The 12298-nt window shown below is 35.5% G+C and overlaps 1 protein-coding gene across 4 annotated transcripts in view; it reads right to left on the bottom strand.

Annotated features, from left to right (window-relative positions):
- Positions 1 to 12298, bottom strand: part of ELP3 (elongator acetyltransferase complex subunit 3) — a 91231-nt gene that overhangs the window by 68007 nt on the left and 10926 nt on the right. For 2 of the 4 annotated variants that reach the window (XM_072719569.1, XM_026007864.2), the window contains 4 exons: positions 7293 to 7498; positions 3169 to 3239; positions 2346 to 2409; positions 873 to 941 (listed from right to left, as the gene is read on the bottom strand). In XM_072719569.1, the coding sequence (XP_072575670.1) occupies positions 873 to 941; positions 2346 to 2409; positions 3169 to 3221 (186 nt within the window). In that variant the 5' untranslated portion in view covers positions 3222 to 3239; positions 7293 to 7498. The remainder of the gene's footprint in view (positions 1 to 872; positions 942 to 2345; positions 2410 to 3168; positions 3240 to 7292; positions 7499 to 12298) is intronic. The other 2 variants (XM_026007863.2, XM_072719568.1) reach the window with 1 other exon arrangement.

Raw genomic sequence — 12298 nt, 5'->3', positions numbered from 1 at the left:
CATGCTTTTTGAAACTATGTAGGTTCCACCCAGGTGGAGTCCTCTCCTATAGCTGACAAGCCTGATGCACATATGTTTGGGTGACAGTGAAGTGAAAAATCTGAACTGGCTGGTATTCACTAATACTAGTCAAACAAAGAAATGACTTAATTACTAGGGTATATAGTAATTTCCATTGGAGATTCTGTAGATGCCCTATTAGATGTTACTGTTAAAATTAGTGTTCACACTTTTTTAAATTGGGTGAGTTCAAAACAGAAATGTAAAAAAGAAAACCTGTATTAATGTTCAGATTTCCCAAACAGAGGAAGGCCATTTACACAGGACTTGTTTTTAATCAGTTATACTGAAGTATAATTTACATACAATAAAATCAATTAATTTTTAGGTATAAAACTGAATGAGTTTGGATAAGTGTTTGGAGTTGTATAACTATCTCCAAAGTCATAATGTAGAACAATTTCATGACTCCCAAGAGTTCCTCCTACCCTTTTGCAGTCAATTCCCTATTCCCATTCTGGCAAATCAGGCATAATACTTAAGTGGCCTATGGAAGCAAAAGTTCAATCCATTCAATTATTAAGAACTTCCACACATACACATCTGTAAATTTCATACAGTAAATGAGTTTGTACAAGTTGAAAGAAATTTAGAGATTATAAAACCCTTAAAGAAAATAATACAGTCTCTAATGGAAGTAGTGTTTTTTACTTTGCTGGGTATTAAAACAGTCTCCCTCCCTCAGGTGGATATTAAAAACTTACTGAGGGAAAGACATTCTTTTAGTTATTTAAGGTTCAACTCAACTCAAACAATAATACCTTCCAACTGTGTACAAAAATCTAATTTAAAAATGCTTTTTGAAAACTTACCTGTTCTATTCGGTGTCTTGTCTGTAGATAAGGGTCATATCTAGCACGGATAGCTCTCATGGAGGTCGGCTACGAAAAAAAGAGAAAAATCTCCTGCTGGGCCCACGTTGAATAAAAAATAAAAAGTAGTTTCAAAAGGACTGTATTAAAAATAAAATTCTCTTGTGCTCCTTCCTTCTTCAGTCTTGTTAGGGATCAAAATAATGTTCTGAATAGCATCTGGCTAGTCTCCACCCCCACTGTCTTAAGTATCTGAACAGCAGGGCATCTCCTTGAATCATATTTATCTTTGTGTAAACACTTAGGAAATCTACAGGGTCACTTTCTGCTGGAGCAGAAAGGGATGCTTAAGGGACAGAAGTGAGAGGGAGCCTTTTCACTGAATAATTCCTTTTTGTATTTTTAAAAACCTGAACTATGGAAAACAAGTAAAAAGTGAAATACCACGTATAAGAAGAAAAAATCCAGTGGTTTGCTAGGTGCTGACCTCTTCGGAAGAGGCTGACTGCTTCAAAAGCCTGCTTGCTATTCTCTTGCTTGCACCTCATCCCCTCTCTAATCCATTACCCACACAGCATCAAATGATCTTTTAAAACCCTACCTTGGAACAGATCATTCCCCTGCCTTCAAACTTAATAGTTTCTCATGACACCTATAATAAAATCCAAACTCTTTGCCCAGTTTACAAACTCCTATATCATTTGTCTCTCCAATCTCTTTCTTCCTCTTACCCACTATGTCCTGGTACACTCCACTGTTGTTTCTGTTTCTGCCATTGCTCCTTGTTCTAACTACTCTCTCTGCTGGAATGCTCTCTCCTGATATTCCTGCAATGGCTCCTTCATATCATTCAGGACTGTTTAAGTATCACTTCCTCAGAAGTGACTAACCTAACCATCATGGCTAAAGTATCTATTCAGCTTCTACAGATCTAACTCAATTTTACTTCTCTGTTTAGCATTTACTAGCACCAGATATTTTCTTCTTTATGGTCTATCTCCAATTATTGGAATGTAAATTCCATAAGATCAGGCACTTTGTCCATTTTTCAGTGCTGAAGAGAGTATAATGTGGTGGTGAGGAACAAAGAATTCAAAACCTGGCTCTGTCATTTATTAGCAGTGTGTTTCTGGGCCAGATGTTTAGGACTTCTAAGCCTGTTTCCTTATTCACAAAACCAGGATACTAACAGTGTCTACCTTCAAGATGCTACTGTAAGGTTTAAAGTTATAAAGCAACTTAGAACAGTTTGAAATATATAACAAGTACTTATATAAGAATTTTTCCAGTGACTAGAGCAATATATGTAGACACTCAGCAAATATTTGATGAATGAACAACTTCTGTAATCAAGAGAAAAATAAAAAAAAATTTAGCAAAGCCAGTACTTGTTCTTGTGCTCATACTTGTACAAGCACACTATAGGTAAAGAATGATGTTACACTTCCTCACAACAACCTCACATTACTTTACCTCATATCCAGTATAAGACTGGGTTGAATATTCAAAATCTGAATCAGGTCCACCGGGGCAGTATCTGTCAATACAACCAAAGAATGAAGATGTCAGATACAAAACTTAGTTCAATACTCTAGTTCAAGTATCTGCAGTTTCCATAAAATCCTGAGAGCAAACAAGCTTCATTTTCAAATCCTAATAGAAGAGTCTATCTTTGTAGTATCTATATTTTCCACAATAAACATATAAGGAACATTATTGTAGTCATTTTCAGAATGTTGCAGTCACTGTTATTTTATAGGTTTAAGCTTTTAGAAGTAAGTAACAGGACCTAGGTTTTCCTAGGCTTGGAATGATACAATGCTCTCTTGGTAACCAAACTTAAGAAAATCTTTCTCTCATTTAATCCTCCTACCTAGAATTATGCATATTATTCTGCTTATTTTTCCAATTATCTAAATTTAAGGAGTTTAAATGTTATTTATATGGGTAACTTTTTAATTTGATACTTTTCTAATCCAAACTCATTTTAAATTTCTGACATTTAGAATTCAGGCCACTCATATTTACATGTTTTATTTATCAAATTAATAGACTGTCACTCTTATGAGTTCTATAACCTATGTATTTTTTTGTTTATTGCAACATATTAAAATCTTTATATGTTTCATTTTTAAAGCAGTGAAACATCCTATCAATGGCTGTTTGTTTCAAAGAACTAACTTATGAGTCGATTGAATTGAAGTTTTAAATATTACCAGCATCACTGATTAAGACTCTAGGGTATTCACGAATTCAACTAAAGTACACACACACTTATGAAAATCATGACACTTACACACATATATTTCCTGTAAAACTGATATGTGGGCATCTGTGGGGTTTGCACATCACAGCCACGACAGCAATCTACAAAAGAAAGATTTATAAAAAAGCTATTATGGAATAACAAATATACAATTCTGGAGAGTGGTTATGTCTCAGAAGGGCAAGGAATGCAATCAGGAAATGGTACATAAGGGGGGAAGAAAAAAAATGGCACTTAAGTGTCTTCAAAGTACTGGTAATGCTATATTTCTTAAACTGAGTAGTGGGTATAAGGGTCATCTTTTCAATGTTTTTAATTTCTAAAATATACTAGCTTGTATTATATTTTACTACAAATTAAGTGAAAAATAAGGAATTACTAATTTTCAAACTCATAGTGATTCTATTCCCTCTCTCTTTGATTTATTTTACTAAAATAGCCTACAAGAAAAAATTACTTTATGAAAGTCTATAAAATTATATCTAAACCTAACCTTTGTAACTCAATCTCCTCACGGATATACTGGATCTCAGTATTTAGAGCAGACAGTATTTAAACTAGGAGCTACACTTTATAGAGTGTGCAAACTATTCTCAAAGGGGTCTGTCACAGCCCTCCTGGGATAAGGACAGTATGTGTTTCAGAAAGGGGGTGATGACAGAGACAGAAATATGGTTACATTTGGAGGGAGTCAGCCAAATAAGGATATAGACTAAAGCGAATGCAAGCCAAGTTTCTTATTATCAAAGAAGGAAGTTATAAATATGGAAAGGAAAAGAACTTGGATGGAATAGAAGGTAGTGCTGTGAACTCAGTTTTCAATAAATACGCTGATATACAAATAAATATAAGTGCAAATGTGTTATGTATATATGTGTAAGTACATATGTCTGTATATATACAGATATATTTCTTAGCTTGGCCCACCTGACACAATCTGGGAGCAGCAATACCCTAATAGCAATGCATATTAGCACTCATCTTGGTTTCTAAATATCCTTCTTCACTGAAAGGAAGCAGGGCTCCTTAGTGAAATGGCTTATTTCAGACCTGGGGCAAATAAAGGACAAGATGAACATGGAACATTTTTTTATAACAGAAAGCTATAAACTGCTCAAAAAATGATGGGGACATTTTAGAAAGATATAGAAACCAGCCCGAAAAGGTTCTTACTGGCCAAATCAGGAATCATTTGAGCATCAAAATAAATAATAATAGTAACAGATTATAACCCCCCAAATAGGAAACCACCAATCCATTCATTCAAATAAATGAATGAGCAAACAAAAAATCTGATAAGGCACAGAATACTTACAGAGTCTCAAAGTATGTCACCACATAAACTTAATTACAAAGTGAAAAAGATTAACTTTACATAAGAGAAGCCTGGTAGATACTACCTTGATCAAAATGAACAATATCAGAAAGAAGAACAAGGATAAAGGTGTCATGCATGGTCTCTTGATTTCAAACTATACTACACAATATGGTATTAGCATAAAAATAGACACATAGATAACAAAACAGAAAAAGAAAGCCCAGAAATAAACCCCTCATATATGATCAGTTAATTTACAACAAAGAAGCTAAGAATATATAATGGGGAAAGGACAGTCTTTTCAATAAACTGTGTTGGGAAAACCGGACATCCACAAGCAAAAGAACTAAATTAGACCATTATCTTACATAATACACAAATTAACTCAAAATAGAATAAAGATTTGAATGTAAGACCCGAAACCATAAAACTTCTAGAAAAAACACAGGCAGAAGCTCCCTGACATTGGTCATCTGGGTGTTGAACTTTTGGACCTGACTCCAAAAACAAAAGTGACAAAAGCAAAAATAAATGGGACTACATCAAAATTAAGAGCTTCTGCACAGCAAAGGCAACCATCAACAAAAGGAAAAGGCAACCTATTGAATGGGAGAAAATATCTGCAATTCATATATCCTATAAAGAATTAATTCCAAAATATATTTAAAAACTCAGCTCAATAGCAAAAACCAATATGATTAAATAATGAGCAGGGGACTTGAACACTTTCCCAAAGACATAGAGATGGTCAGCAGGCACATAAAAAGATGTCCAACATCACTGATTATCAGGGAAATGAATATTAAAACCATAAAATATTACTTGTTAGAATAGCTACTATGAAAAAAATAAGAAATAACAAGTGCTGGTGAGGATGTAGAGAAAAGGGAACCATCATGCACTATTGGTGGGACTATAAACTGGTGCAGTCACTGAGATCAGTACGAAGGTTAGAATTAAAAATAGGTCTACAATATGATCTAGTTATTCCACTTCTTGGTATTTATTCTAAAAAAAATTAAATCACTCTTTTGAAAAGATATGCACCCCTATGTTTACTGCAACATTGTTTACAATAGCCAAGACATAGAAACAACTTGTGTCCATCAATGGATGAATGGATAAAGAAGGTATGCTACACACACACACACACACACACACACTGGAAAATAGCTCAGCCATGAAACAGAATGAAATCTTGCCATTTGTGGTAACACAGATGGACCCTGAGGGTATTAAATGGTAGATGAAGTAAGTCAGAGAAAGACAAATACCATATGACTTCACTTATATGTAGAATGTAAAAAACAGAACAAAACCTATATATGTAGAGAACAGACTGGGGGTTACCAAGGAGGGAGGTCGCTAAGGGATGGACCAAACTGGTGAAGAGGGTCAATTATATGGTGATGGATGGTAATGAAAATTACTGTGGTGATCACTTTTAGTGTATACAAATATCAAATTATTATCTTATACACTTGAAACTAATATAATGTTATATACCAATTTTACCTCAATGAGAAAAAAAGAACATTATCAGTGACAGGACAAATTCAAACTATATACCACCTGATAGGATACAATAAGAACACATGATCGCTTCTGTGATGTCCCTGCTAAATATGCATAACCTGAATCTAATTATGAGGAAACATCTGATTAAACTAAACTGAGGAACATGCTATAAAATAACCTGCCTGAAACCTTCAAAAGTGTTACTGTAATGAAGTCAAGAAAACATAGGAAGTGTCCAGACTAAAGACATATGACAACCAAATCCAACATGTGATTCTGAACTGGGTTCTGTAGATTATTGAAACAGTGGGTGAAACTTGAATGAGGTCTGAGGATTAGAGGACAGTACTTATCAGTGTTAAATTCCTGATTTTTTTTTAAAGATTTTATTTATTTATTCATGAAAGACAAAGAGAGACAGAGGCAGAGACATAGGCAGAGGGAAAAGCAGGCTCCCTTCAGGAAGCCCCTGATGCAGGACTCCATCCTGGAACTCCAGGATCATGCCCTGAGCCCAAGGCAGACGCTCAACCACTGAGCCACCCAGATGTCCCAGATTCCTGATTTTGACACTGTATTGTGGTGATATAAAGAAATGTCCTTATTTTTAGGAAATGCACACTAAAGTATTCAAATACAACTTACTTTGCAACATACTCTCAAGTGGTTCAGGGGGAAAATGTTCTTTATATTAGACCTTCAATTTTCCTCTAAGTTCGATTGTTTTTCACAATAAAAATTATTAAGGGGATCCCTGGGTGGCTCAGTGGTTTGGCGCCTGCCTTTGGCCCAGGGCACGATCCTGGAGTCCCGGGATTGAGTCCCGCATCAGGCTCCCGGCATGGAGCCTGCTTCTCCCTCCTCCTTTGTCTCTGCCTCTCTCTCTCTCTCTCTCTGTCTATCATAAATAAATAAATAAATCTTTAAAAAAAATTATTAAAATGTAAGTCATTAGTAATCTAGAAAAAGTACAAAATTTTTTAAAAATTGCAAATCTGAAAAATTTAGATTTTCAAACAAATGTTTACATTTAAAATAAGCCACAACTATATATACCACTGATAAGGTCAGTCTAACTCAACTGTCTTTATTGAAGGCCCAGTAAATAGTCCAGGTTCTAAGTCTCACAGAGCAAATGGGCCTTGAGACTACAAAAATATTAATGCACTGCTTCTGTCCTCTGAAATCGTACCTACCTAGGGGAGCAAGACACATAGAAATAGGCTATTTCAAAACCACATGGTTAGAAGCATGTGGAAAATACTAGGAATGCTGAAGAAGGTAATTAGCCTTGACCAGGGAAGTCAGAGAAGCCTACCTGAGTTGCTAAGAGCTGTGCTGAGTAAGAGTTAATTGATGAGGCATCTGGGGAGCTCAGTTGGTTAAGTGCCCAACTCTGTTTCAGCTCAGGTGATGATCTCAGAGTTGTAAGACTGGATCCCGCATTTGGCTCTGTGCTAGCATGGAATCTGCTTGTCCTTCTCCCTCTGCTCCTTTCCCTGCTTGTGCACGCGTGCTCTCTCTCTTTCAAATAAGTAAATAAGTAAATAAATAAATAGTTAATTGAGCTAAGAAGATAGGGTAAGGTGGACCAGGGAAGAAAAGTGCAGCAGTTTTCAAAGTTTTAAGCAGTAGACCTCTCTTTCAAGTAACATTTTACTTAGAACTTCAATTTATAAGAGATAAAAAAGCTAGAGCCCTAGGTGAAATAGAGACGTACCTGCTTCTATGCCTTCCCTATTTATTATTCCCCACAGTAGCTCCAAAAGACTTCACAGAATTCTAGTTTTTAGAATACAGTTTAAAAATCACCAATAAAGTAGAAAACACAAAGACTTTGGAGTCAGTCATGACTTGGGAGATGTAGGTTTGACTCTTTTCTCTGTCCCTAAATGGGTATTTTCTTATTTGTAATATGTAGACAATACTACTTACCCCTCAAAACTGTTTTGAGGATTAAATTAGAAACACAGAGGCCAGTATGTAACAGGTGAGCAACATATGGTAGTTGTTGTTATATTTAATACTGATACTACTAAGAATAATCACTATGTTCTAAGCAAAACAGAAAGTCAAATGCAAACTCAAAATGGATCACAGACCTAAATGTAAAGTCAAAAAAAACTATAAAACTTCTATAACATAGGAGAAAATCTAGGTGACCTTGGGTTTTGCAATGAGTTTTTAGACCAACAGTCCTTAATCCCATCATCTATTTAGCCCATCCCCCTAAATCCTTCCCCTCTGGTAACCATCAGTTAATGCTGTATACTTAAGGTCAGTTTCTTCATTTTTCTTTTTTTTTCCCCTTCGCTCATTTATTTTGTTTCTTAAATACCACATAGGAGTGAAATCATATGGCATTTGTCTTTTTCTAACTGCATTTTGCTTAGCATGATACTATCTCCATCCATGTCAGATGGCAAGATTTCATTCTTTTTAATGGCTGAATGATATTACATGGTGTGTGTGTGTGTTTGTGTGTATGCCACATCTCCTTTATCCATTCATGGATGAATGGACATGAGCTGCTTCCATAATTTGGCTATTGTAAATAATGCTAAAAAAAACAAAACAAAACAGGGTGCACGTACTCCTCTGAATTAGTGTTTTTGTATTCTTTGGGTAAATACCCAGTAGTGTGATTAATGGTTTGTAGGGCAGTTCTATTTTTTAAAAAAAATTTTTTTTAAAGATTTATTTATTTATTTATTTATTCATGAGAAACACACACACACACACAGAGAGAGAGGAGTGAGAGAGAGAGAGAGAGAGAGAGAGAGAGAGAGGCAGAGACACAGGCAGAGGAAGAAGCAGGCTCCATGCAAGGAGCCCGATGTGGGACTTGATCCCCGGTCTCCAGGATCACACCCTGGGCCGCAGGCGGCGCTAAACTGCTGCCTATTTTAAAATTTTTGAGGAACCTCCATACTATTTCCACAGTGGCTGCACCACTGTGCATTCCCACCAGCAGTACAAGAGCGTTCCTTTCTCTCCACATCCTTGTCAACACCTGCTGTATCTTCTGTTGTTGCTTTTAGCCATTCTGACAAATGTGAGGAGATAACTCATTGTGGTTTTGATTTGCATTTCTCTGATGGCAAATCATGATGAGCATCTTTTCATGTCTTTTGGCCATCTGGATGTCTTCTTTGGAGTAATGTCTCTTCATGTCTTCTGCTGATTTTTAAATTGGATTATTTGTTTTTTGGATGTTGAGTTATATCAGTTCTCTATATATTTTGGGTACTAATATCATTTGCAAATATCTTTTCCCATTCAGTAGGTTGCCTTTTGGTTTTCTTGTTTCCTCTGATGTGCAGAAGCTTTCTATTTTGATGCAGCCACAACAGTTTATTTTTGCTTTTATTTCCCTTGCCTCAGGAGGCATATTTAGGAAAAAGCTGCTATGGCCAATGTCAAAGAATTTACAGCCTCTGTTCTCTTCTCTTCTGTGATTTTTATGGTTTCAGTCTCATATCTAAGTCTTTAATCCATTTCAAACTCATTTTTGTGTATAGCATAGGAAAGCGGTCCAGTTTCTTTCTTTTCCATGTTGCTGTCCAGTTTTTCCCAACTACCATTTGTTGAACAGACTTTTTCCCAGTGTATATTCTTTCCTACTTTTTCAAACATTAATTGACCATACAGTCTTAAGTTTATGTTTGGGCTTTCCATGCTGTTCCACTGATCTATGGGTCTATTTTTGTGTCAGTATCCTGCTGTTTTGATTACTACAGCTTTATAATATTACTTGGAAGTCAAGAATGGTGATCCCTCCAACTTTGCTTTTCTTTTTCAAGATTGCTCTGGCTATATGGAGTCTTTTAGTGATTCCATATGAATTTTAGGATTGCTCATTCTAGTGGTATTTTGATAGGGATTGCATTAAATGTGTAGATTGTTTTGGGTAGGATAGAGATTTTAACAATATTTGTTCTTTTAATCCATGAGCATGGGATGTTTCTACATTTCTTTGTGTCCTCTTCAATTTCTTTCATCAGTGTTTTATAGTTTTCAGAGTACAGGTCTTTCACCTTTTGGTTAGATTTGTTTCTAGGGATATTGTTTTTTGGTGTCATTGTAAATGGGATTGTTTAATATCATTTTCTTAAGATTTTTATTTACTTTAGAGAGAGAAAGAGAGAGTGAATGGGGGGAGGGTGGATCAGAGGGAAAAAGAAAATTTCAAGCAGACTCCATGCTGAGTGTGGAACTCGAGGCAGGGCTCAATCTCATGACCCTGAAATCATGACCTGAGCTGAAATCAAGAGTCAGACACTTAACTGAGAGCCACCCAAGTGCCCCTTAATTGCACTTTCTGATGCTTCATTATTGGTATATAAAAATGCAACAGATATCTCTACACTGATTTTTATATCGTACAATTTTACTGAAATCATTTATCAGTTCTAGCAGGTTTTGGGTGGAGTCTTTTGGGTTTTTTTACATATAGTTATCATGTCATCTGCAAATAGTGAAAGTTTTACTTCTTTCTTACTGATTTGAACGATTTTTATTTCTTTTTGTTGTATGATTGCTGCTGCTAGGCCTTCCTGTACTATGCTGAATAAAAACGGTGAGATCAGACATCTTATCTTTTTCCTGATCTTAGAGGAAAAGCTCTGTTTTCCCCCATTAACAATGATGTTAGGGTAGCCCAGGTGGCTCAGCAGTTTAGCGCTGCCTTCAGCCTAGGGCATGATTCTGGAGACTGGGGATCGAGTCCCACGTCGGGTTCCCTGCATGGAGCCTGCTTCTCCCTCTGCCTGTGTTTCTGCCTCTCTCTGTGTCTTTCATGAATAAATAAAATCTTTTTTAAAAAATGATGTTAAGCTGTAGGTTTTTCATATATGGCCTTTATTATGCAGAGGTATATTCCCTCTAAACCTACTTTGTTAAGGGTTTTTATCATGAATGGATGTTGTACTTTGTCAGATGCTTTTTCCGGGCCTACTGAAATAATCATATGGTTCTTTTCCTTTCCCTTACTGATGTGATGTATCACACTGATTGATTTGTGAATACTGAATCACCATTTCAACCCAGGAATAAATCTCACTTAATTGTGGGAAATGATTTTTTTAAATGTATTACTGGATTCAGTTTGCTAGTATTTTGTTGAGGATTTTTATCATTTATATTGATCAGGAATTTTTAATGGTGTCTTTATCTGCTTTTGGTAATGCTGGCCTCATAAAATGAATCTGGAAGTTTTCCTTCCTATTTTTTGGAATAGTTGGAGGAATAGGTATTAACTCTTAATTCTTTAAATGTTTGGTAAATTTTGCCTGTGAAGTCAACTGGTCCTGGACTTTTGTTTGTTGGGAGTTTTTTGATTACTGATTCAATGTCTTTGCTGGTAATCAGTCTCTAATTTTCCATTTCTACCTGTTTCAGTTTTGGTAGTTTATATGTTTCTAGGGATTTATTTCTTATAAGCTGTCTAATTTGATGGCATATAGTTTATCATAATATTCTCTTATTACTGTATTTCTATGGTGTTGATATTTCTCCTCTCTCACGTACGATTTTGAGTCCTTTCTCCTGTTTTTCTTGATAAGTCTGGTTAGAGGTTTATCAATTTTATCGGTTTTTTTTTTCAAAGCACCAGCTCCTGATTTCATTGATCTATTATTTTCTTAGTTTTTATATAATTTATTTCTGCTCTAATCTTTATTATTTCCTTCTTTCTGCTACTTTTAGGTTCCATTTGTTCTTTTTCTAGCTCCTTTTGCTGTAAGAGTAGCTTGTAAATTTGAGATTTTTCTTGCTTCCTGAGGTAGGTCTGTATTGTTATAAACTTCCTCTCAGAATCACTTTTGGTGCATCCCAAAGGTTTGGATTGTTGTGTTTTCATTTTTATTTGTGTTCATGTACTTTTTAATTTTTGTTCTTTTATTTCCCAATTGATCCATTCATTGTTTAGTAGCATGTTATTTAGCCTCTATATATTTGTAATCTTTCCAGATATTTTCTTGTGATTGACTTCTCGTTTCATTGTGTTGTGGTCAGAAAAAGATGCATGGTAGGACTTTGATCTTCTTGAATTTGTTGAGGCTTATTTTCTGACATAGCACATGATCTCTTCTAGAGAATGCTCCACGTACACTTGAAAAGAATGTGTATTCTGCTATTTTAAGATGGAATGTTCTGAATATATCTGTTAAATCCATCTGGTCCAATGTGTTTGTGCTTCCTTGTTTCTGGCCGGTTGATCTGTCCATCAATGTAAGTGGCCTGTTAAAGCTCCCTACTATTACAGTATTACTATGTATTAGTCCTTTATGTTTGTTATTAACTGTTTAATATATTTTGGTGCTC

This window comes from Vulpes vulpes, chromosome 9, assembly GCF_048418805.1.
Source record: "Vulpes vulpes isolate BD-2025 chromosome 9, VulVul3, whole genome shotgun sequence".
Classification (NCBI taxonomy): domain Eukaryota; kingdom Metazoa; phylum Chordata; class Mammalia; order Carnivora; family Canidae; genus Vulpes; species Vulpes vulpes.
This window is presented reverse-complemented; position numbering and strand designations above follow the sequence as displayed.